Raw genomic sequence first — 24,556 nt, 5'->3', positions numbered from 1 at the left:
GAGGCAGGGGGGATTTTGTGTGTTTAATATATTAATGCCTCTAAGGAGCAGGCAGGACGTGCAGGCAGGTGCAGGCAGCAGCTCCCTGCCCAGCCTGGCACCCGGGGAGCTCGCCATGGCCCCCCCTCTGCCAGCCTGGCCCCAATGACCCCTCTTCATCCTCACCACGTAGAAAACATTTAGAAACACAGTTAAAATCCAAAGGGGGATGAGGGTGGGGGGACAGGGCCCCCCCCGGCTCCTATGGCAGCTTGGAGGCACCGCTGGCTCGGGGGGCAGTGCCAGCCCCACCTGTCCTGTGGGGACACAAGTGGGGACATGCTCAGGACTGGGGGACATGGAGCCTGCAGTTCCCACCCCCAAAAGAAAGGGAGGTGGATGGTGGTGTGGAGGTGGGGTAGCAGGATCCCGTGTGGCAGAGCCTGGTGGCAAGCAGATGGGGACACGGGTGGCATGGGTGTGGCCTCTGGCCCCTCCCCTGGCAGGGCACTGGGAAGGGCTGGGCAAAGAACAGGGGCCGGAATGAGTGGGAGGAATGGGAGGGCTGGTGACAAAAAGGGACCGTGGTGGTGGGATGGGATGGCGGTGGGGTGGGACAGTGATGGGACACGATGGTGGCAGAACAGGATGGTGGTGGGGGAGGACAGTGACAAGGCAGGATGGTGTAGGGAGGGTGGTGGGATGGCAGTATAGGATGGGACAGTGACAGAACAGGGTGGTGGGAGGGTGGCATGGGGATGACAGCGGTGGGATGAGATGATGGCTGTGTGAGATTGTGGTGGGATGGGACTGATGGGACTGATGGCAGATGGGATGGTGGTGGGATGAGATGGCAGTCGGGTGGCACAGCGATGGGACAGTGATGGCAGAGGACGGTGGTGGGAGGAGACAGTGGCGGGCAGGACAGGGGTGGGCTAAGAAGGGTGACAGCAGCAGTGTCCCCCCATCTCAGCCCCCACGCCGGGACCAGGGGACGGCCCTCCCCACACTCACTTGACATTGAAGACCATCAGAGGCCGCTCCTCCCGCTTCTGCCAGGGGCTCTTGCGGTCGCCCCCCTCGTCCCCTCCGTCGCCCGCCTCGGCCAGCGCCTCCTCCTCGGGGCTAGTCAGGGAGTCTCGGGGGGCGTCGCTGGCGCTGCTGCGCCCGCTGCCCCCCCCTCGCCGCCCCCCGCTGCCCGCTTCCAGCAAGGGGGCCAGCGAGCTGTCCTCGGGGGAGGCTGCGGGCAGGGGGGGCCGCGGCCCCCCGTCCTCCTCCCCGCCTCCGGCGGCCCGGGGAAGGCGGGGAGGGGGCGCGGGGCCGGGGCCCCTGTCGCTGCCCTGCAGGTCGATGTAGGAATGCCGAACCTGGGAGGAGCGCCCGTCCAGGGACACGAACCAAGCTCTCGGGGGTCGCGGCCCCCCCAGTTCCAGGAGCTGCTGCCCCGCCAGCGCCTGCAGCTCCCCGTTAAGCTGGGCCACCGCCGACCCGTCCAGCAGCACCGGGATCGCCACCGAGCCACTCACCGGCTGGGGGGCACGGGCTCCGCCCCAGTTTTCCCCTTCCTCGAAGGGCTGCCCGGAGGATGGGGGGGGCGGGGGCGCGGCCGTCGCCGCCGTCGAACCGGGTCCCCCATCAGCTTCGGGGGGACCCTCGGGCTCGCCGGGGGCCAGGCGCATGTAGCGGGCGGGGATGAGGAGGGTGGGCATCACCCCCCGGTAAACATCCTCGGCCCCCCCGCCCCGGTCCAGGGGCCCGCAGAGGAGCAGGGGGCCGGGGGGGGCCAGCGAGGGCGGGCGCGGGGGCGGCTCAGGCAGCGGGTGCTCGGTGGGCTGCGGCCCGTAACGGGAGAACGAGGGCGAGGGGGGCCGCGGGGGGAAGGCGGGGGCGGCCCGGGGGTGCTCGTCGGGCGGCTGCAGCCCGTCCACCGAGCGGGCGGCCCGGAGGCCGAAGGCTTCGCCCGGGCGGCCGTAGTCCTCGTGGGCGGGGGGCTGGCGGCGGCGGGGGGCCAGAGTGGCTGCCGCGGGCCGGGGGCCGGCGCGGAGCGGGGCGTGGGCCGGCGGCTGGAAGAAGTCCGGCCGGGCGGGGGTCAGCTCGCGGGTCGAGGGGGGCAGGCTGGGGGTGGGCAGGTCGGTGTCCCCCCCCGAGGAGGCGGTCTCCAGGTGGCTGCCCCCGCACAGGAGGTCCAGCTGGGACACCGAGGTGGCCTGGTCCCGGCGCGCCGCGTCCAGCGGCCCTGGCAGCGGCAGCTTGCGGTGCTGCGCCCGCGGCTTCAGGCACCGCCGCCTGCGGGAAGACGGGGGAACGTGGGGGCGGGGGTCCCCCTGCTCCTCCCCTCGCTAGCCTGCTGGAAGGAGCTAGGGGAGGGGGCACTAGGGTACCCAGGGGTGCTGGGGAGTGGTGTCTCCCCTCCCAAGCCAGCCGTAGGACACACAAGGATTCTGGAGATTGGTGTTTGGCTCCCAAATCCAGCTGAAAAGCACCCAAAGGTGCCACAGGCTGGTGCCTCCTCCCTATAGCCAACTAAAAGGCATTTGGGGGTTTCAAGGGGTGGTGACCCCCAAAATGGCTACAGGGCATTCAAGGGTGCCAGAAGGGTGGTGGTGCCCATTCCTCATAGTCAGGTCTGGGGCACCTGGGGGTGCCATGGGGTGGTGCTCCCCTTCCCAAAGCCAGACATAGGCACTGCACCCAGGGGTACCAAGAGGATGCTGCCCCCTCCCCATAACCAGTTACAGGGTGCTAGGAAATGCTCCCCATAGCCCCCCAGGGGTTACAGGTGGGTGCAGACCCCCATTCCCACACGGAATGTCGGGTTCTGTTCTCACCCTCCCACCACGGTCAGGATGCAGCCGGTGCTGACCTGCAGTAGTAGATGAGGAGGCAGAGGAGGATGAGGACCAGCAGGGCCAGGGCACCCAGGATGGTGAGGAGGAAGATGGTGTGGTAGGTGGTGATGTCTGTCACACCTGCTGCCATTGCCACCAGCCCTGGGGACAACAGGGTCAGAGGGGGAGCCCCTCCTAAGAGTACCCTGGGGGGCTCTCCCCAGACAGCCCCGGGACAGAGGGACAAAGGGAACACCCCCCCAGAGCACCCCAAGGGGCTGCGATGACCCCCCAGCCTCAGACAGCCCTGGGGACAATGGGATTGGGGGAACCAAGGAGCACTCCAGGGTCCCAGCCCCCTCAGGCAGCCGTGAGACAGGTGGGTCAGAGAGGAAAGCACCCCAAGCTGCTGCCACCACTGCCCAGCCAGCCTGTCCCCAGAGCCAGGGGACACAGGCTGGGAGGGCACCCACAGGTGTCACCTTACCTGTGCTGGGGGAGGGCAGAGCTGCTGCCCAATATCCCAGCTGGGAGGAGACGAATGTCCAGTACAGCTGCCGGCCCTCCTTTCGGATCAGCCCCGTCCCGTTACGGACCCACAGCCCTGTGGGAACACACCGGCTGCGACCCCTCACACTTGCCACACCCCCCAGCAGGAGCCGTGTCCCCCCCTGCCACCCCCAGCAGGAGCTGTGTCCTCCTCTGCCACCCCCAGCCGGAGCTGTGTCCTCCTCTGCCACCCCCAGCAGGAGCTGTGTCCCCCTCTGCCACCCCCAGCAGGAGCTGTGTCCCCCTCTGCCACCCCCAACCAGCACTCACCGCTCTTGGGGTCAAACCTCCAGGCTGGCACACTGGTGGCCACCACAGCCGCGGCGTCGGGGGCCAAAGGGAGGGACAGATGGACGGGGCCGGCCAGCGGCACCTCGGTCCCGTTGCCGGTGAACAGGTGGACGCTGACAGCCGCCACCGGCGCCAGCTCCAGCCAGGTGCCATTGGCTGCGGGGACAAGGATGGGGACACTCCTAAGGGGGGGCCACATGGGGTGTGCCCCCACTCCCTAAGTTCCGTGTGTCCCCCGTACCGCTGCCGTCCTGCTCGGCCCCGAGGAAGGCGGGGAAGGCGCGGGCCAGGCTGGGGCCGGAGGCGGCGGTGAGGGACGCGGCGAGCTGGCTGTAGGTGGAGCTGCGGGGCAGGCGGGCTGCCCGCCGGGGGAACTGCGCCCACGGCTGCCCACGGCCACCTGCGGGGACACGGCGGGAGGCAGCACTGGGGGGCTGGTGGTGTCACCTACCGCCATCCCCACGGTTCAGCCGGGGGGCACAGGGTGGGTGGCAGCACCCGAGGGGGCTGGTGGTGTCACCCACTGCCATTCCCGTGTCTCACCTGGGGATCCCAGGAGGATCTGGACCAGGTCCTCGTACAGGATGAGCGTGGCCGGGCGCTCTGGGAGCAAGTAGAGGCTGATGGAGGCGTAGACTGCAAGGGGAAGACGGGGTGATGGGGGACCCCAAAATACACACACCTGGACCCCCAAGATACACACACACTCCTCCCGGGCTTGGGAGGAATGATAGGGGGTAGATGGGGTCTGCAGAGGGGGTGGGGAAGGGGAGACAGCAAGGGGTAAGGTGCATTGGGGACAGGGACAGGAGGAACAGGTGGGGGCAGGCAGTGGGCAGGGTGGGGGCAACCCCCCCACAACCCCATCCATGCATTCTCCATCCCTGTCCCTGAATGACTTCATCCCAGTACCCCTCATTCCCCCATCCCCCACCCTGTACCTCCAATCCCTGTACCCCCACTCCCACCTGCCCAGTTGAGTGCTCCCATGTGTGCCACCCCCCTCCAGGTGACCACTCCCATTGATGCCACTCCCCACTCCCCCCTGCCCTGGGGAAAAGGGCTGGAGTGCATCCCAGGGGGCACCCCCAACTTCCCCTGCCCTGGGATGGGATGGCTTGGGTTGGGATGGGGGAGTTGGGGGCCACCAGGACATGGTTGTCCCCTCCCGAAGGGGCCAGACCCCTCCCAAACACCCTTGTGTAAGGGACCCCTACACTGAAAACTATTAGGGGACCCCTGTAAAGAAAGGACTGAGGTCCCATTAAGGGACTAATGACCCCACAGAGGGCTCAGAGTCCCCCAGTTAGGAATTGAGGACCTCCAATCAGACCCAGAACCCTCAAGAAGGGATTGGGTCTCCCCCATTGTGGCTCAAATCCCCTTAGGAAGGGATTGTGCCCCCTGGTCAGACTCAGAGACCACAGTAAGGGATTGCGGACCCCAACCAAAGCCGTCCAGGAAGGCACTGGGGTCCCCCCAGGCTGGGGCTGCTGCTGACTCACGTGGCAGTTTGGTGACGCGCCAGGGGACAGAGGCAGTGACGTATCCGCGGCGCGTGGCGGTGACAAGCAGCCAGGAGCCCAGGCGGTAGGGCACGGGCAGGACCCCGGTGCCCGTGTGGTCAGTGGTCCCGGCTGCCAGCGCGCTGCGGGCACCGAACACGTCCAGGGCCGCCTGCGCCAGCGGGGCCAGCGTCCCGCTCTCAAACACTTGCACCCGCAGTAGCACCTCTGCAGGGACACAGGCGGGGACATTGGCGTGGGCACGGGCATGGACCCCCGGGGCACCACCGGCACAGGGACGGGGGTGGGACACACCTCGGGAGTCACAGCCACTGACCCAGTGGGCACGGCCACCATCCCAGCAGGTGGTGGGAAACAACCCGGGGCTCACAGACCCGTCCTAGTGGTTCATGGGCACCATCCCAGGAGGTCATGGGCACCGTCCTGATGGATGGTGGGCACCACACCAAGAGGTGGTGGGACATGTCCTGCTGGGTCCTGGTCACCATCCCCATCGCAGGGATCATGGCCAACGGCACAGGAGCTCCGGTCACCATTTCAGCAGGTGGTGGAACACCCTGCCAGGTCATGGCCACCATCCCAGGGGCTCATGGCCACCATTCCAGGGGCTCATGGTCACCATCACAACCACGATCCTGGCGGGTGATGGTCACCACCCCAGCAGGTGATGGGACCTGTCCCAGTGGATCACGGTCACCATCCAGGCAGGATGGTGGGACCCACCCCGACAGGTCACAGGCACCATCCCAGAAAGCCTGGGCACCATCCTGGTGGGTCATGGCCACCGTCCTAGCAGGGGGTGGGATCCCAGTGCCCACCATCCCCAGCAGGTCACAGCCACCACCCAGGTGCGTCACAGGCACCACCCTGACAGGTCACAGGTCCTCCCCAACAGGCAGCAGGCACTGTCCTGAGGGGGCGTGAGCATCACTGCTGTGCCCACCCTGTGCCCTCTTGAGGGGGGGCTGGCCCCAGGGTGCCGTGCCCACCCGAGTGGGGGCACCCAGTCATGTCACTCTCAACCCCCCCACCAGCGGCCACCCCCAGCATGCTGCTCACACCTGTCCCAAGGTCAGGGGGTCTCGACCCCAGCAGGCCCCACCAGCAGCAGAGGGAGGGATCCCCCCAGCAAGTTCCTTCTGCAGGGCCCGGCTCGAGGGAGGGGAGGACCCTAAACCCCCGTGTGCCCCCGGCCCCCCCGAGCCGGCGCCATCCCGCGCATGATCCGCAGCCCTTGGCAGCGGTCCCGGCTCCGGCGCCGTCACCCAGGCAACGACCTCCTTCATCCCGCCGCCCCGGGGCTCCCGCCCGGCCCCCCGCAGCCCCGGCCCCCGGAACCCCCCGCTCCGCCGGGTCCCCACCCCGACCCGCCCCGGCCCGGATGCGGCCCAGATGTGGCAATGGGAGAGGGGGGGAAAATTCGCAGCAGCTGCTCCAGCGATGCACAGGGGCGGGAGGGCGGCTCTCAGGAATGGAGGGGCTGAGGGTGTCCCCCCGCACGGCGGGGACAGCCGGCACCCGCCGGCAGGAATGTCCCCACGGCCACACGCCGGCCACCCGCAGCTGCCGCGGACAGCTGGCACCAACTGCCACCCCGGTGTCTGCCGGAGACAGGGGGGGCCATTGTGCCACCCCCAGCGCGGGGGCACAGGCATGGCCGTCCCCATTCCCACTCTCTGTCCCCCCACCATCACCAAAGAGTCCCCAGGGGGTGGCACGGCAACCGCGGGGCACCCTGGCCGCTCGCTGGCTCCCCAGTGACCCCAGTGCCTCCCAGTCTGACCCCACGGTCCCATGAGGTGCAGCGGGACGTGCCAGGCCCTGGGGTGGCAGTGAGGAGCCGTGTCATGTTTGTCACCCCGTGGGGACGGGGATGGGCAGGGGTGACGCCAGCGAGGAGCTGAGCCAGACAGACAGGATGGGTCAGGGACCCCCCCCTCATCCCACAGGCCCTCTCACCCCTGTGGCACAGGGGCTCTGCCAGGAGGGTTTGGGGTGCAGGAGGGGGTCACAGGGAACCGTGGGGACGCCAAGGCCCACCCTGCCTGCCATCCCGCACCCCCGGGTGCTGTTCAAGGACCCCCTTGCCCACCCACCATCATGCACCGCCTGACCTGGGACATCCACCCACCATCAGGCACCCTCGAGCTCTGCTTAGGACCCCCACCCACCCTCCTGTACCCCCAAGCTCTGTCCACGATCCCCACCCAACTTCCTTCACCCCCTGGTTTGTGACCCCCACCCACCATCACCAACCCTTGGCGCTGCACGGGACCCCCCCGCACCATCCTGCACCGCAAGCTCTGGGACCACCCCCACCCTCTGCCCCCCAAGCTCTGTCAGTGACCCCCACCCAACCAGATACACCCCCGGCACTGCCCAGGCCCCCCACCCATCACCCTCTGCCCGCCGGTGGCCAGAACCGCCCGGGGAGGGGAAGACAGACGGACAGACGGGGGTGCGGCCGGACAGACAGAGCCGGGGATGGCCAAGGGGGATGGACCGGGGAAATGGCCGGGGGGACGTGGGCGCGGCGGGGGCGCGGGTGGGCAAGGACGGGGGTGCCGGAGCCGGGGGAGCCGGAGGGGCCTGGAAGGGATGGGGATGTCGGGATCGTGGGGATTCGGGGCGGGGATGGGGGTCTGGGGGCCGGGGGGTGCCGGGGCGGGGGTCGGGAGGGGGCCGGTGCTGCTGAGGGGGTGACGGAGCCAAGGGATGCCGGGGGGATGTCGGGGCTGGGGTCGGGCGGGGCTGGGGGGCCGGGGCTGGGATCGATCGGGGGGTGGTGCGCGGGGGGGCGATCGGGTTCAAAGGATGCTGGGGGATGTCGGTGCGGGGATCGGGCGGGAATAGGGGAGCGGGGGCGTTGGTCGGGCTGGGGTAGTGCGGGGCAAGGGGTGGGGACCAAGGGATGCCGGAGGGATGTGGGCGCGGGGGTCGGGCGGGGAGGGCGGCGAGGGTGTTGCCGGCGGCGCCCCCCGCCCCGCACACAAAGGCCGCTCTCACCGTGCGCTCCGGGCTCCGCCGCGCCCCGCGCCCGCCGGCCGCCCGCGGCCGCCAGCAGCAGCAGCACCGGCAGCGGCGGCAGCGGCGGCAGGAGGCGGCGGGGCCGCATGGTGGCTCCGCGCCGTTACCCCGCCATGCCCGGCCCGCCCGGCCCGTCCGCCCGCCCGCCGCGGGGACCGGGCTCCACCTGCCGGAGCCGCCGGGCACGGCCGCCCAGTGCCCACCCCCGGAGCGGCACCGCCCCGGCACCGGGACCACCCCCGGCACCGCCCCGAGACCCCCCAGACCAACCCCCGGCACCGCCCCAGAGCTCCGGCACCGCCCCCACAGTGCCCCGAGACCCGGGACCCATCGCCCGTACTGCAACAGACGCCGGCACCCCTCCCTGGGACCGCTCCGGGACCTGAACCGGGGCTCGGTACCGTCACTGGCATCCCAGGACTGACCCTGGTATCAGCAGCGGCATCTCAGGACCCACCCCCGACATCGGCACCGATCCCCAGATCCACCTCTGACACTGCCTCGAGCCCCGGAACTATCCCCAGTACCGATCCCGACCCGCTGTATCCACCCCCGCTACCGCCCCGAGACCGGGACCCGGCACTGCAGGACTCACTGCGGTACTGGCACCGGCAGTCTGGCAATGTCCCCGGTACCTCACAGGCCTCCCGGGACCCATTCCCGGCTGCACCCCAAGCCCCGGGACGGGCACATGATACCGACGCCGTCATCCCGGGACTGACCCTGTACCGGCACCAGCATTCCCGGACCCACTCGCGGCACTTCTGGAGCCTCATTGTCGATTCCCGGTAGCGCAGCGGCTTTTTAGGACTGGCCTTTGGCACGGGCACGATCCCCCGGTCCCGTGGGACTGACCCCGGTCCCGTGACACCCCACGGTACCGGCCCCGGCCCCAGTGCGGATCCCCCGGCACTGCACCAGCCCCCGGGACTGACCCCGGCACCAGCCCCCCCGACGGCCTTCCCGGGGCACCCCGCAAGGGCACACGGGGGGTCCCCAAAATCCTCCCTGCTCCCCTGCTGTGCCCTGTCCCCTGCCAGACCCCCCGGGTGCAGGTCTGGGGGGACACAACCACATCCCGTGGGCAGCACCCGAGGGCAGGACAGGGGTTTATTGTCCGGGGGAGAAGAGCAGGGCTGAGGCCCCACGGGCACTCGGGGGGCTGGGGAACGGGAGCTGGGTGGGGGTGAGGCACAGGGGGACCCCGGGGACAGCGCTAGTCCTGGGCACTCCCCAGCTCCTGGGCCTGGCCGGGCTCCTGCGGGTCCCCCTCGGCAGGCGGCCGCGTCCTCTTGAAGAAACCCACCTGGAAGGGGACACAGGGACAATGATCCCACATTACCAGCCCCCTGGAGATCCCTGTGGCACCACCGCAGGGACCCCATGAGATCACTCCTGAGAGGTCCCCTGGCACCAGCCTCTGGGGAACCCCCAGTGTCACCCACCTGGGCTGTGCAGCGTCACCTGCGCTGCTGTCCCCCCGTCCCATCTCACAGCCCCCACCCCCAGGACTATGTCCCACATTTCATGGTCCCTCTGGTGCCAGTGAGGCCCCACCACCACTGTGGATGTCACCAGTGTCCCCCAGCGCCCACTCACCTTCCACATGAGGAGGATGAGGAGGGTGAGGAGCAGGAGCCCGGCCAGGACCCCCAGCACCACCCACCACACTGGCACAGCCCCCTCGCCCCCAGGACTGGCACGCACCACGCGGGTGTCAGCCTGCAGAGGGACAGATGGGTGACACCGCTGCCACCACGGCCTGTCCCTGTGTCCCCACACCCACGCTAGCCCTACCTCAGCCTTGCCGGTGGGCAGGACCCGGGGCTGGACGCGGTAGGGCATGGCCGAGGTGTTGAACCACGCTTGTGACTGGATGAGGAACTGCGTCAGGAGGTGCTCCCGCTGGGGACACACGGGGGACACATGGGAACACATGGGAACCTGGCACCAGGGGTGCTGGCAGCTAGCAGCACACCTGTGACCCCACACATGGCATCCCCAGGGTGATCTCTGGGAGCCACCGTGCAGGACGGGACATTGCAGGGATGCCCTCGGGCCACAATGCCACCGCATCCCCTCTGTCCCCAGGAGGGGACAGTACCTGCTGCAGGGTGTCCATCCAGAGCAGGGCGTGGACACTGACCAGTGCCCGCTGGTCCTTGCTCAGGCTGGGCACGTGGCAGGTGATGTCCACGCACGTGGCATTGTCACAGTCCTGAGGGACACAGTGGGTGTTGTCCTCACCCCAGGGGACACTCCCAGCCCTGTACCCACCATGGGCTGCAGGTCCCCAGGGTCACCCAAGGGATGCAGATGCAGCCCCCACCCTGGCACCCCTGCAGGTCCCCAGGGTCACTCTCTCACCACACGGACGAGGTTCCCCAGCCCGGCTCCCGGGGCCGGCTCCGCCTCCCGGCGCTCCCGCCGGTGGCTGCGGTTCCCGCGAGCTGCGGCCGTCGGACGGGAGATCTCCAGCTGGAAGAGGACACAGCGGTGACACGCATCTCCCTGGCATGTCCCGGCGCCCGCCGGCGGGCAGCGGTGCCGCAGCCCCTACCTGGGCGGGGTTGAGCGCAGGGTGGTGGGAGCAGTTCATGCCCCCCTCGGTGCCCAGCTCCAGCAGGTAGAGCAGGACGTGGCCGCCCACCAGGTGCGGGACGGCGAGGCTCAGGGTGACCCCGCTGACCGTGCCGGGACCTTTGTTGTGGAGCTGCGGGAGGACGGTGGGATGATGCCCAGCACAGGGGTTGACGCTGGGGAGGGGACATCCCCTGAGGACCTATACTCATAGGTCCTTGTTCTACCTCATAGACGTGCTCCACCTTGATGCCGTGGTCCTCGAGCCGGTGGCTGCCCTCCACCCAGTGCCAGCTAGTGGGCAGCACCGTGGTGGCAGGCAGGGAGTTGCTGGTGGGAGAGGGGGGTCAGTGGCCCCCTTTGTCCCCCCATTATCCCCATGTCCCCCAGACCCTCACCCTCGCAGCTCCATCTCTGCCTCTGCCTCCACGGGCACTGTCACCGTCACTGACGCGTTGCTGGGGCTGGGGCTGTTCTTGCTGTGAGGACACAGCGAGGTGAGAGATGGACACTGAGTTTGGGGACACGCTGAGGACACTGAGCCCAAGGTGCCAGTGTCCCAGCAGTGCGTGGGGGACAGGGGGACAGCAGGCTGTCACCTCCGCAGCTGGAGATGGAAGGTGATGGCATCCCCCATATCCTCCAGCCCAGACACGCTCAGCTCCATGTCCACGGTGATCTGGGGACAGCAGAGGAGAGGAGCAGGTGGGTGACCAGCCCCAGTGGGTGGCAGGCACAGCAGAGACCCCCTTCCCCCTTACCCGGGCCCCCGCTTTCATGGGGTTGCCCAACTCGCAGAGCACCACGTGGGTCCCGTTCTCCTTCTTGGGGTTGCAGCTCAGCTTCTCCTGCCCCTGTGGGGTGGGGACATGGGATGGGGACACATCATGGACCCCCCCATGAACCAACCATGCTGGGGACCTGCATGAGCTGAGGGCAGGGCTTGAGCTCCACACCCCGGACACCCCTGAACACCAGTGGAGACCCTGTGGGGAGTGACGGCCACCAAGGGCAGGAGATGCCAGGATCATCCTGCCCTCAAGCCAGGATCCCTTGGCACCCACCACCACCAGGCAGCCCCATGGAAGGTGACAGCCACCAAGGACACAGTTTGAGCCCCTGCCCTGGGCATCTCCCAGCACCCATCAGCACTGGGCACCCCCAAAGAGGGTGATGGCCACCAAGGGCAGGACATGAGCCCCCTACCCCAGACACCACCAAGGACAGAATATGAGCCCCCCACTCAGCACCCACCGGGATGGAGCTGCGGGCAGCCTGGTAGTGGGTCCCGGGGGGCAGCTGCACCCTCAGCTCCGCCTCGAAGGCGCCTTCGCCCGCGTTGGTGGCGCTGGCGCGCAGGGACAACGCCGCCTCCGCGCCGATCAGCAGGCGTTGGCTGGGGCTGGGGACATGGGGACAGGCCTCAGCACCCCGCGGGGACACCAAGCACTCCCTCACCCCTCCCCGCTCACGTGTCGGCGGTCAGGTGGAGATCGGGGACACAGAGGTTGTCATCGCCACAGTCTTCCAGGATGATGTGCGTCTGGGAGGGGGCAAGGAGGAGACAGGGGGACCCCCCCATCCAGGGTGAGGTGTGGGAAGGGAGTTATTGGGGACAGCAGGGGGCACGGGGAGGACATCCCGGGGAGGGATTGGGCTGGTGGAGGAGCCAGAGGGGACATCCTAGAGGGAAGATTTGGGACAGTGCAGAGTAGAGAGGGGACATTCCAGAGAGAGACCAGGGATGGAGGGGAGGGAGATGGCATCTCTGAGAGGGAATAATGGGGACAGCAGAGTGGACATCCAGGGGGACAATTGGGGACATACCCTGAGACACACCAAAGGGGGAGCCAGGACAGCAGGGGGACATCCTGGGGAGGGATTTGGGATGGCAGGGGGAACAGAGGGGATATTCTCAGGGTTGGGAATGGGGACAGTGCTGGGTACAGAGGGCACATCCAGGGGAGGGACTGGGGACTGCAGGGTGAGCACAGCAGGCAGAACAGGATGGACATGCCAAGGAGTGGCAAGGGCAGTATGGGGGCACATACCGGAGGGAATGAGGGACAGTGTCAGGGGTAGGAGCCACATCCCCGTGGAAACTGGGGACAGTGGGGGGTGGGACAGAGGCAATGTCCCAGGGGGATGTTGGGGACACTGGCACAGGCTGGGGACCCCAGAGCTGGGCACACCCAGGCTGGGGGTACCCACATGTGCCCTGGCCCAGCTGTGGGGATGAGCCCACCCCATGTCACCACAGTGACATCCTCCCACAGCCATGTCCCACTTACCTGTGCCTGCACCAGGGTGTCCCCATAGAGCACCAGCCCCGGGGCCTCTCTGGGCAGCATCAGGGCCACACTCAGGGCCACCGGGCTCAGCTTGTCCTTGAACTCAGCCTCCTCCTGGGGACACCCACAGGCAGAACACTCTGGAGGGCATCCCGTGCCCACTCCACCCCAGGGCCCCCACCCACCACTGCCCTATCCCTATTACCCACCCTCCTGGGAGAGAGAGACACTGTTATCCCCAATCCCTGTCCCCAACCCCGTCCCCATCCTGGCTGGAGATGCCACATCCCCATTCCTGTCCCCCACCCTCCATAGATTGTCCCCGCCCTCTGCCATGCTGTGCCTGTACCCGCAGGTAGGCGGTAAGGTTGTTGCACACAGGGGGTGTCCCCGGTGCCACCACCAGCTGCTCCTGCCAGGACGATTGGTGTCCCCGCAGCAGCAGCACCCTCCGCGACGGCCGGGGCTTCAGCCGGTCCAGCTGCAGCTCAGCCTCCAGGTCTGGTGGGGAACAGGAGGGTGGCACTGGTGACACCCGCGATGACACCCCAGCGGTGCCCGTGTGACAGTGGTGCCCCCAGGGTGACACTGGCACTTACGGATGCTCTGAGGGATGTGCTGGCCCGTCACGCTGACACAAAACACCACGTGGAAGCTGAGGGGGACAACACCAACAAGTTCTCAGGGACCTGTCCTGTGCCCACAGTGGTGACCCATGGTCCCCACAGTGATGTCCCCATAGTGTCCCCACGGCAGTGTCCCCATGGGAGTGACCCCTCACCAGCTGACACGGACACCGGAGTCGGGCAGGACACAGTCCAGGGTCTCAGGGTTCAGCCCGTCGGGGACACTCAGCTGGGTCTGGGCCACCACCACAGGTAGTCCCCTGGGGCACGGGGACATTGCTGAGGTGCCAGGGGACCCAACAGGGAGCCCCGGGCCACCGCAGGCATGGGCACTCACTGGTACAGGGCCACCTTGTCCGCTCTGTAAGCCCCCACGAGCAGATCTGCAGGGACAAGCAGAGGGTCGGTGCTGGGGTGGTGACAGAGGGGTGGCAGAGCGACGTCGTGCCAGGGCTGTACCCGCGTAGCCGTTGCCGTCCAGGTCGGTGGCACCGCGCAGCGCGAAGCCGAAGGCGGCGGGGCCGGGGAAGGGGCTGTTGAGGCGCTGGGTGGGCACCGGCGCCAGCCCCTCGCTCTGCCCACGGAAGATGAAGACCTGCCCGCTGCCACTGTCACCCCCCTGCGGGGCGCCCACGGCCACGTCTGGGGACACAAGGGATGTGAGCACCCCTGCCTCAGTTTCCCCAACGCGTGGCACCGGGGAACATCCGCCTCCCCTCCCGCTGTTACCGCCGAAGCCGTCCTTGTCCAGGTCCCCGAGGCTGGCGATGGCGGCGGCGAAGCGGCCGTAGGGGTGGGTGCCCGTCAGGGTCTGAGGGGGCCCGGCCAGGGGCTGCTGTCCCCGCCCCAGGTAGAGGTAGAGGCGCCCCAGTTCGCTGCGCTGCCCGTCGGAGCGCCGAGCCATGTACAGGGGTGCTCCCACCAGCAGGTCATCCCGCCTGTGCCCGGCGCGGGGTCAGGGTCAGGGTCCCCAGGTTTGGGGACTGGGGGCACCCAGCGGTGTGCCAGGCACGGGGCAGCACCCCTGGGTGTCCCCATGGAGGAGGGGGAGGACAGCTGTCCCTGTTCTCACCCGTCCCCATCAACATCGGCCACTGCCACCGTGTGCCCGAAGTACGAAGCCACCTGGAAAGGGTCCAGGTGGAGGGTGGCATGGGGGGTGCCAGGGGGACAGCGTTCGGGCAGGCTGGGGGAGCAGGGGGTGCTGGAGGGCTGGGGCGCAATGCGATGGAGGCAGGAGTGCTGTGGAGCACCCGGGGTGCTGGGGGTGGCACAGGGCGGGGGTACCTGCTCGCTGGCGATGCCCCGCAGCCGGCGCAGGGTGTCCCCCGCAGAGAAGATCTCCACCTGCCCAGGGCAGTGTCAGACGCCAGGCCCAGCCCGGGGGGACACATGGTGGTGTCCCCTGGTGTCCCCTCGGCCAGGCACCGGCACTGGACACTCTCAGCACTCACCTCACCCCTCGTGTTGCTCTTGTTGGGAACACCCACCACGTATTCTGTGAGGGATGAGAGCCCTGAGTGCCCCCACTGGGACATGGAGGGGGGCACGGGGATACCCCCGGCACTGGAGTGGGCACAGGGACACCCCTGGTGCGACATGGGGGCATGAGGGCACAGAGATGGACGAGACCCCTGTCCTGGCACAACCTGTCCATCCCCCTCGGGAAGGGAAGCAAAGTCGCTCTGGAGCTCCGGGGTGCCCCAGGCCCATCAACCCCTGTTCCCTGCACCCCCCAGCCCTACCTTTGGTTTTGGGGTTGCCATCAAACTCGCCCACAGCCACCGAGTACCCTGCAGGGAGATGGGCACTGGTGACCCCGGGGTACCCCAGCAGGAGCTGGCAGTGGGGCAGGGTGCCCATGCCCGCTGCTCACCCCGGTACCCGTCCTCATAATCCCCGAACACCGGCTCCGTGGGGCGCCCGGGGCTTCCCAGCCACAGCAGGGACGTGCCGAGGAAGCGCCTGAGGATCTTGTCCAGCTCCACCGAGTACACGAGCCCTGAGGGACACCGCGGCGGGGAACACGGGCACTCATGGGGCACCCACTGCCACACGCCCGGGACTGTCAGTGCCACTGCGGGTGGCACTTATGGGGTGCTTATCCGGGGTGCCCTCCTCCCGCCGCGTCCACCCAAAAGGAGCACCCCGGGAGCACCAGCCGGGGTGGCCGCGCCGGCAGGAAGGACTCACCCGTGAAGTAGAACCCGCCGGGGGCACCCAGCACCAGCGTCCCGTCCTGCGGGAGGAGCTGGCTCAGCACCACCAGGGCACCCTGGCATCCCTCCAAAGCATCTTCACCCAAGTATCCTCTACCCCAGTATTTCCCATCATCGCACTTCCAGCATCCCCTTCCAGTATCCCCCCCACTCCTAGAACATCTGCTCCCGGAATTCCCACTCCAGCATCTCCCATCTCAACATCCCTACCCCAACAACCCCCCGCCCTGACACCCAAGTACCATCCTGGCCACACCCTCTGCATCTCTCTCAGCGCCCCACGGGCGCCGCCCCCGGATTCCCCCAAGGTGCCCGAGCCCCCCGAGTCCTTCGGGTCCCCCAAGCCCCTCGAGTCCGCTCTCACCGCGGTGACAGCGGCGCTGAAGCCGATCTCGCAGTAGCGCTTGTCGTGCACTAAGGGCACAGGGCAGGGTCAGCCGGACGCGGGGCTGGGGACACCCCCCGCTCCCCGGTGCCCCCTCACCGTAGCTGGTCTGGCGGTAGGTGATGGCCATGGTCTGGTCGCGGCAGGGCGAGTACCACACGGCGCGCCGCTGCCCCGGGCTCCGCACGAAGCAGGTGCCCGTCGGGGTGCGGAACGCCTCGTGCGGCCCCTCCATGGCGTTCCAGTGCTGCAGCGGGGCACAGACCTGGGCACGGCGATGGGACAGGCTCGGTGTCCACGCCGCCACCCCAGGCTGCCCACGTCCCCCCCGGATTCACCCACCACCAGTTTGCCGTCCCAGCTGGTGACGGACGCTCCCAGCCACTGGTGCGACTTGTAGGTGTGGAATTCCAAGGTGCCCTGGGTCTCGCTCTCGTCCCCTGGGGGAGCGGGAGAGGGGGAACGTGCGGAGCTGGCACCCTCCCCGCGCCCATCCCCCGCCCCGCGGCGCCCACGCACCCGCAGTGTCGATGGGGAGGGGGTGGCAGGGGGTCTTTCCGGGGGGCCAGAGGCAGAGGAAGACGGCGCCGGGCTGAGCCACGCCGGGCTGGGAGGTGTTGGCACGGGGGGCCCCCACCGCCACGCTGGGCCTGCGGGGCAGAGCGGGTGTCAGGGCCGGCGGGCGGGTGCCGTGCCCGACCCCGACACCGCGGTGCCTCCCTACCTTCCCTCGCTCATGTGGAAATCCAAGGCGAAACCGAAATAGCTGCCGGGGGGTCCCTCGTAGATAGTGGGGGGGTCCTGGAGAAGCCCCAGCATGGGGGGCAGGCGCAGCCCCCCGAGGAGCAGCAGCACCCGCAGCAGCCCCATCATCACCCAAAAATGTGGCCACAGTCCCCGTCCCTGGGCGTCCCTGGCTTATCTCGGGGGACGCAGCTGGGGACGGGGCCAGCAGGAATGGGGAACACAGGAAGGGCCCCCCCGGGCGCACATCCGCTCCTGCAGGGAGCCAGAGAGGTGCGGGGGAGATGGATGTGGCCGGAGCAGGGCGGGGGGCAGGAGGTGGCAGTGCCACCGGGAGACACGGTGACGGGGTGGGGGGACACGGCCGCAGCAGCCTGAGCCTACCCCCCGCCGGGGCTGCACCCAGCCCGCCCCGGGGTGCAGGGGTGGCTATTTCGAAATGTCCATCTTGGGGTAGCTATTTCGGGGTGCAGGCAGTCCCAGCCAGCGGAAATGTGGCGAGGACAGCCAGGGCACAGGGCCCCTCCATCGCCCCGATATCCCCTCCGCAGCCGGATGGAGCTGACAGCACCGAGCCCGCCCGCGCTGGGCATCACCCCCACAAGTGTCCCCTTTCCCAGGGAAGGGACACCCCAAAACTCTGCCAGGGGAGAGGCAGCACCAGCGCTGTGCAGGGCAATGGCTCTGGCGAGGGACCGGGGCAGGGTGAGCCCACAGCCAAGCGAACGAGGAGTGCCCTCCTCCCTGTGCCCCTGGAAGAGCCGGTGCCTGTGGCAGCCGCGGGGGCTCAGCCCTGACCGGACAGCGGCGTCAGCCCCTGAACCCACCTGCAGAATTAATTTAAACTCAGTTAAGGACGCTCAGGCTGCCCGAGATCTCCGCGGGCTCCCCGTGCCAGCCCAGCGCCGGTGGTGGGGGAAGCCCAGGGCATCTCCCTTGGAGCCAGCCCGTGTGAAACGGGGCTTTTCTCCCCTCCATCTCTGAAGCTGCAGATGGGAAGCAGGACAGGGGAGCCCAGGGGTTTGGGGGGGCACAGGGGGTCCTCACAGAGCCGAACGGCACCTTGACCCCTGATGGGGGACACAGTCCCCGGAGCAGGGTCTGCTGCAGCCCTTCGGAGCAGCTGCAGTTGGAAAGAGCAGGACTGTGGGAAGGGTTTAGCTGAGCCCGGATCAGCTCCGTGCCCCGGGAGAGGAGGACACCGGACTCGAGCGCAGCTGCTCCTCCTCGGGAGGTCTCGTCCCCAGCTGGCAGCAGCATTTGAATCCAGCTGGAGCCCACACCAGACCCTTCAGGGCAATTACAATTCTTTCTTCTGTCCAATTACTTAATTTCCTGTTTGTTTCAGCACTTCTGCACCATCCCTCATCAGCCACCTCCTCCCAGAGCCACCGCCAGGGAAGGGCAGGTGGCACCCTGGAGCTCGACCCTGCTGGCATGCAGAAGGGTGGATTTTTTTCCTTTAATCCAACCAGGGATTTGGTTAGGAAAGGAGAGGCTGGTGCTCTATACGGCAGCTCCCCACCACCACACCATCACATCTTTTTTTCCACAAATCATTGGTTTATTAGAAAGGTCTTTTTCCCTCATTTTACAGCATATATATATATTTATATATATCTTATGTGACAAAGTTAAATACAGTCTGTTTATGCTTGTTATGTAATGACAGGTTAATTATTTTAGCGCTATCCTTAAGTCCAAAAACAATCCCTGCCCACAGCGTGATGGGGCCAGGGCACGGACGGGCTCTACAAAGCTCAGCTCTGACAGTAACACTGAATTGTTCGGTATTTACAGGAAATTTGAGTCCCTTTTTTGTGACTGCTGTCACTCTGACCTGCTCCAATTTCTCGTTTTACAGTGAGAGAGTTCAGGGGGTTTTGATCCTTTGACTTTGCCTGGTCTCATCCTGCACTCCAGGAGGGGATATCGAAGAGGATGAGGATGGGGAAGGGGACACGGAAAGGGATGGGGATGTCACTGCACCCCCACACTGCTCTGAAATCCCTCTCCGTAGCAGTGGTGGCCCAAGGGCTGTGACACCTGCACTGCCCTGTGAGTGGGGACAGCAGCAGCTCAATCCTGCACTGGGGTGGGGAAGCTCCCAAGGGCAGTGTCACCTGAGCCAGGTGTTGCAGGGAGAGGTGGGAAATCCCTCACGGACTAAGCTGGGGTAATGTGGGGTGTGTGAGGGGTGGGAACAGTCCCAGGGCTCCTCCTGCACCAGCAGGGTCCACACATTTCTGCTTCCAAAGGGGGTGGAAAGGAAAGGAGAAAGAAAGGGCTCTCTATACTCTGGGCACACCCTGAATTCCTGCTGCTCCCCAGGCTGCTCCAGTGCCCATTCCTATGGCAGGGAGGAACGCAGCATTACCTGCCAGAGCCACTGCTACCCCCCACACCCCTCACCTTGCCCAAGTCTCACCTGTTGATTTTTTTTCTTCTGCAAAATTCTAAATGAAGACTTTTTTGTTTGTTTTTACATTTTATAGTACATAAAAACTTCAAAAATACATGAGCTTGATAAAATATACATGCTTAGCTGTTCTGCATCTAGCTGAAACTATAAATTGAACCTTTACAAGTGTCTTGGGTCACCTACAGCAAACATATTTACACAGAAGCCACCAGAACAAGTACCACTAAGAACTGGCTGTAAAAAATATTATTGCGATATACTACAAATGTAACCTTTGATAGGAGCTACAAAAAGCAGCATCTTTGTTTACAGAGTTCAGTGCAATTCTTTACATAAAAAAAAATTCCTATAAATTAATAAGGGAACCATCAGTGTTACAGAGGAAAGAACACGCTTTACATCCTGGCTGCGCTCTCCCATCCTCTGTATTGCTTCAATTCCTAACAGGATTTTCCTTCTCTCTCCCATCCCAGTGCCTCTTTCCCAACACCACAGAAGATGGAACTCAAGAGTGATTTCTTTTCCCCCTTTCAAGAGAAGAGTGGTCAAAGCCCAGGCTGGAATCCCAGCCCCTGACTCAAGAACCTCTCTCCAGTCTGGGATACCCAGGCATGGTCCCAGCACAGGAGAATGCAGACGCAGGATGGAGAAGAACGGGAGCTCTGCACACACAGAAAGCTCCTCCTCCTCTTTACAGTAAGATTTTACTTCCACCTTTGCTGCTCACACCAACAAAAACCCATGTGTGCAGTGACAGAGGCCAAGGAACCTCCTGCAATGCCTGAAAACTGAGGCCTCCAGCGCCTCCACAGCCGAGAGCTCCCGATGTTCCATCGTCGATTACAAGCTGCATTTAATCATGCTATTTTAATTAGATGACCTCATTAAAACGATTTTTAGAGATCCTATTAGTGTGTATGAAACCTCATTTGTCATATACAAGGTGGCAGAAAGAAGATGACCAAGTGTGAGAATCCAGGGGGGAAAAAAAGCCTTTCCAAGTGTCTCGCTGTTGTAAAGGTGAAATGGTTCTTCCACAGTGGTGCTGCTGCGTGCACGGAAGAGTCGGAGCGAGACATTCCTGGGATACAGCCAACAGCCCAGCCCTCGAGCCTCTGGCTTCTTTGGCTGCTCAAGAGTGAAAGGAAATGCTCAGGAGGCCTCACCTGCCCATTGGCTTGACTCCAACCCCTTCCCGAAACACCAAATATTCTCCTTCCTCCGAGGTTCCTTCATTTAGTCCTTCATGTGCCGTGGCTGGGTGGATGCTGCAAGTCCTGTCCTGAGAAAATGGGGTGCAGCAGGGGGTGGAGGTGCAGGGCCGTGGCGGCAGCAGCGGCCGCAGGCCTTGGAGCCAGGAGGGTCGGGTAGAGAGCGTGAGGGACAGGGTGGAAGGTGAAGGGGCCCGGGTGGATGGCGGACGCTGGAATGATGTGGATGGGGTGGCTGGCCAGGAACGTGGCGGGGTGCCCCGGAATAATCGAGTGGGTCAGGTGGGACAAGGAAATGGGTGTCAGGTGTGGCTGGGGAATGTGGTGGACCTGAGCGAGGGGCTGCGGGTGGGGGTGGGGGTGGATGCCGATGGCGGCGGCAGCAGCGGCGGCGTGGTGCTGCAGGATGGCGTGCTGCACCGTCGTGATGGATGTGGCCGACGCCGCCGCCGGCTGCTGGATGTGGATGGGCTGGAGCGCGGGTGCGGCTGGTGCCAGGGCAGCTGAGGCTGGGAATGCCTTGACTTGCTTGGCCAGCAGCTGCTGCTGGATGTGCTGCTGGGCAGCCTGCTGCAGCTTGCTGTACTTCTCCATCTCCTCAGGGGTGAAGGTGATGGGCTGGCTCTCCAGCGGCGCTAGAGAGGAATCTTCTCCCCCCTCCCGATCCCCTTCTATGCTCGGCTCCCCGCTCTGAGGCACGTAGCCAGGAAAGTGCTCAACATCTGGAACTAAGGGCATCATACTGGTTTCCACTGGGACCGGCTGGTTGCCCCCATCCATAGGCTCCAGCCCGTCACCATCGCTTGGATCCGAGAGGAAGTTGTGTGGCATGACCAGATCTCTGGAGCCAAAGCACTCAGGGAGCGCTGGTGCATCCAGGGGAAGGGATGGCATCTCCACAGAGGCCTCATCACGTTTCTGCTCATCCAGAGGTTTGTCCTGAATTACCATCACCACATCTTCCAGGAGAGACTGGCCAGCCAGCTGACCCTCCTCCATGCCTCGGGAACCATCCTCAGCATCTGACCCCTCCTGCTCCTCGCCCCTCTCCAAGTCAGACTCCTCGTATCTTTTGGAGTTTGGTTTCCGAGTGGTTGGCAACTTCCCAATTAAGGGCAGAACTGGTTTGTTGCCTAAGGAAGGAGGCAGTTTGGGGCCAAAGTAGCCCTGAGGAGGATCTTTGAGCTTTATGCCCACCTTGTTTGCCCCTGACAGCATCTCATCAGTGACGCAGGGTTTCTTCTCAACTTTCCTGGACTGCACCTTTTCCAGGAGCAGCTTTGCAGTGACGGAGTTCCTCTCCTCAGGACTGCAGTCCCCTTCCGAGGCCCGCCCCGTGCCAGAGCCACTACTGTTCTGGGACAGGGAGCCAGATCCTTTCAGATCCTCTCCTTTGCCATCCTCCTTCTTCAGCAGCGACCCCTCACCTCGGCCTGTCCGGAAGTAGTGAGGAGACTGGGAGCGATAGATCTTGGACCTGATGAAGTCCCTCCTGCCAGACCTTCGCTCCTCGGGGCTCTCATGGCCCCGTGAGCCCTTCCGTGACAGGGACCTCTGCGAGTGGCTGCGGGTGCTGCGGCTGCGGTCCCGGCTGTAGCTGCGGCTGCGTTTCCAGCTGCGGCCCGTCACGCTGCGGCTCCTCCTCTTGCTCCGACTGCGGCTACAGCTGCTGCTGCGACTCCTGCCCCGGCTCCTCGATCTTGACCTGCCCCGAGGGTGGGTTCGGCTTCTGCTCCGACTCCTGGATCTGCTCCTGCTTGAGCTGTAGTCATCTTCCGACGAGGAGTATTTGCGCCGCTTCGAGCGGTGGTTTGAGCTGTTGTAGTCAGAGTCTTCCTCCGAGTCCTGGGAGCGCTTGGAGTGGCAGCGGGAGCGGTCGCTGTAGTCACTGTAGCTGTCATCCGAGTAGCTCCTGTGGCGGCTGTAGCGGCTGTGCTCCGAGGACGCGTCCGAGCTGGTGGAGTAGGACCTGTGCGAGGAGTGCCTGTGGCCCGAGCGGGAGCGGCTGCGCGAGTGCTCACTGCCCGACTCGTAGTCATCGCTGTACTGCGACGGCGACTTCTGGTGGCAGTGCTTGCCGGGGGAGCCCTCGTCGCTGTCGTAGTCGCCGCTGCTCTGCCGGCTCCGGCGGCTGTTTCGGGCCTGGGACAGACCCGGGCAGCGCCTCCTCACACCAGGCACCTGCTGCAGCTCAGCCTTGTGTCTTTTGCTGCCGTGCTCTTGGCAGGAGTTACCTCCGTCCTCTTTTTTACCGCTGCTTCCCTCCTCAGCAGACAGGGATTTCCTCTGGGACTCCTGGGAGCATCGCTTTTTCTTCTGGAAATGGCTGCAGTCTTCAGACAGTTCAGGTTTCAGTGCCCGGTCTGACTCTGTTGAAAGACAGGATTTACCTTTTTTGTGCCTGTGCCTTTTCCGTTTCTTAGGTTTCTCTTCCCCCAGATCAGCTTTCCGGGCCTTCTCCTCAGCTTCCTCCTTGTGTTTGCGTTTGTGTTTGCTGGACTTTTTGTGCTTCTTTTTCTTTTTGTGTTTATGGGACCTTCCAGATTTACTCTTACCCGTTGTACTCTTACTGCTGTCCTCCCCCTCTCCCTTACTGATGCTTCCCAGACCAGATTCCTGCTTGCTCTGGGATTTGCTTTCCATTTTTTGAGCAGAACTGTTCCCTACACTTTCTGCCTCCTTGGCTTTGCTTACCTCACCAGGTTCTGTGCTCTGAGCATTGTCTTTACAAAGGCCCCCTGGATCCTTGGATTTCTCTGCCCCTTTCCCTTTTGCATCCTTGTTACGGGAGAGCTTGAAGTCGAAGTACAGGGGGTTGCAGCTGTAGGACACAGAAGGCTCAGCTTTGGTGAAGATGAGCAGCTCTGAAGGCCACTGCAGTGTCGTGCTCTCATCCTTACTCAGAACAGGGAAAAAAGGTCCTGTGGGGTGCTTTGGTCCCTCAGAGCCATCTCTGCAGCCCAAAGCAGGAGGATGAGGAGGAGCAGTGTCTGGCTCAGGGGGATTGCTCTCTGGAAGGTCCTTGCTCTCCTTTGTATTTTCATTCTCTGGGATGTCTTTTCGTTCTGTTTTGCCCTGCTGAGCTGCACTTTCAGTAGTACTCTGCTCCTTCTGCTGTCCCTTGCTCTCAGCAGCCTTTTCCGTGTGCTTGCTAGGTTTGGGTTTGGGGGAACTCCCCTTTTTCACTTCGTGCACATTTTTTTTGTTCACATTTTCTGCTTCCGTTTGCTCGGTAGCCTTCATGAAAAGCAGGAATTGAAAGTTGGGCTTTACTTTACAGTGGGCCGGGGGGATGTAGTGGTAATACTGTGGTTCCACGGCCGTTGGTCCATCTTCTCGCCTCATCTTCTTCAGTTTGGATAAGGTGCTGGCCAGAGCCCCACTGTCCTTGTCGTGCTGGTCATCGTCCTCTGCCTTGCCATCAGCATTATTGGTGCCTTCACCCTCTCCACACTTCTGCAGGCTGCCACCCTCCGACGACCCCCTCTCATCACCTTTTTCCCCGTCTGCAGAACTGGACTCGTCCACGTGGTCCTTGAAAACAGAAGCAATGGTTTCCAGCTTCACTGGAGTCTTCTTGGCAAAGGAAAAGGACACCCCAATCTTCTGCAGCGGAGTTCCCAGAGTGCTCTTAATGCCAAAGCTGATGGCTTGTGGCCCCTGGGCAGACGTCTGGCCTGGCATCACAGTGCCTTGTCCAGTGTTCAGGAAGCCTCTGTCTGTGGTCATCTCTGTGGCCTGGCCAGAGCTTGTCTGGATGAAGGAGCCACTGTTGGCTGCGGAATCATCGTCATCTCCACCTTCCTCGTCCACAGCCACCGTGGTGGTCCTGAACATGGGCCCACTTCCAGGAGCACTGGAACAGAGGAGAGAGAAAA

At 64.9% G+C, this 24,556-nt stretch overlaps 3 protein-coding genes across 10 annotated transcripts in view; all 3 read right to left on the bottom strand.

The window, feature by feature from the left end:
* Nucleotides 1–6: 6 nt before the first annotated feature.
* FAM171A2 (family with sequence similarity 171 member A2) lies at nucleotides 7–8,402 on the bottom strand. Its single transcript, XM_063404069.1, has 9 exons — nucleotides 8,180–8,402; nucleotides 5,153–5,380; nucleotides 4,191–4,283; nucleotides 3,889–4,047; nucleotides 3,627–3,803; nucleotides 3,295–3,411; nucleotides 2,843–2,969; nucleotides 994–2,265; nucleotides 7–296 (listed from the first exon to the last, which is right to left on the bottom strand). Exons 1-9 carry the CDS (start codon nucleotides 8,286–8,288, stop codon nucleotides 242–244), a joined length of 2,337 nt encoding a protein of 778 aa, XP_063260139.1. The 5' UTR covers nucleotides 8,289–8,402; the 3' UTR covers nucleotides 7–241.
* Nucleotides 8,403–9,296: 894 nt separating this feature from the next.
* On the bottom strand, nucleotides 9,297–17,272 carry ITGA2B (integrin subunit alpha 2b). 4 transcript variants are annotated; one of them, XM_063404065.1, is made up of 30 exons: nucleotides 17,026–17,271; nucleotides 16,821–16,951; nucleotides 16,644–16,741; nucleotides 16,401–16,566; nucleotides 16,281–16,330; nucleotides 15,891–15,936; nucleotides 15,574–15,699; nucleotides 15,443–15,490; nucleotides 15,152–15,195; nucleotides 14,985–15,044; nucleotides 14,770–14,822; nucleotides 14,427–14,635; nucleotides 14,157–14,339; nucleotides 14,035–14,080; nucleotides 13,853–13,957; nucleotides 13,671–13,726; nucleotides 13,421–13,572; nucleotides 13,072–13,185; nucleotides 12,253–12,323; nucleotides 12,035–12,182; nucleotides 11,542–11,634; nucleotides 11,380–11,459; nucleotides 11,179–11,259; nucleotides 11,008–11,110; nucleotides 10,761–10,913; nucleotides 10,568–10,678; nucleotides 10,305–10,418; nucleotides 9,998–10,144; nucleotides 9,800–9,922; nucleotides 9,297–9,506 (listed from the first exon to the last, which is right to left on the bottom strand). In XM_063404065.1, the coding sequence occupies exons 1-30, from the start codon at nucleotides 17,172–17,174 to the stop codon at nucleotides 9,417–9,419; spliced, it is 3,150 nt and encodes a 1,049-aa protein (XP_063260135.1). In that variant the 5' UTR covers nucleotides 17,175–17,271; the 3' UTR covers nucleotides 9,297–9,416. The 4 variants fall into 4 exon arrangements, with proteins under 4 accessions (XP_063260135.1, XP_063260136.1, XP_063260137.1 ...); XM_063404066.1 differs by having other exon boundaries at nucleotides 9,998–10,105; nucleotides 17,026–17,268; XM_063404067.1 differs by lacking the exon at nucleotides 9,800–9,922 and having other exon boundaries at nucleotides 17,026–17,272.
* Nucleotides 17,273–18,575: 1,303 nt separating this feature from the next.
* The window catches only part of GPATCH8 (G-patch domain containing 8), a 55,935-nt gene continuing 49,954 nt past the window's right edge, over nucleotides 18,576–24,556 (bottom strand). For 4 of the 5 annotated variants that reach the window (XM_063404060.1, XM_063404061.1, XM_063404062.1 and 1 more), the window contains one exon: nucleotides 18,577–24,534. In XM_063404060.1, coding sequence (XP_063260130.1) covers nucleotides 20,712–24,534 — 3,823 coding nt within the window. In that variant the 3' untranslated portion in view covers nucleotides 18,577–20,711. Of the gene's footprint in view, nucleotides 24,535–24,556 lie in introns of all 5 variants that reach the window. The other variant, XM_063404059.1, reaches the window with a different exon arrangement.

Source organism: Prinia subflava, chromosome 8, assembly GCF_021018805.1.
Source record: "Prinia subflava isolate CZ2003 ecotype Zambia chromosome 8, Cam_Psub_1.2, whole genome shotgun sequence".
NCBI lineage: Eukaryota > Metazoa > Chordata > Aves > Passeriformes > Cisticolidae > Prinia > Prinia subflava.
Note: the sequence above shows the minus strand (reverse complement) of the source record. Positions and strands in the feature narration are given on the sequence as shown.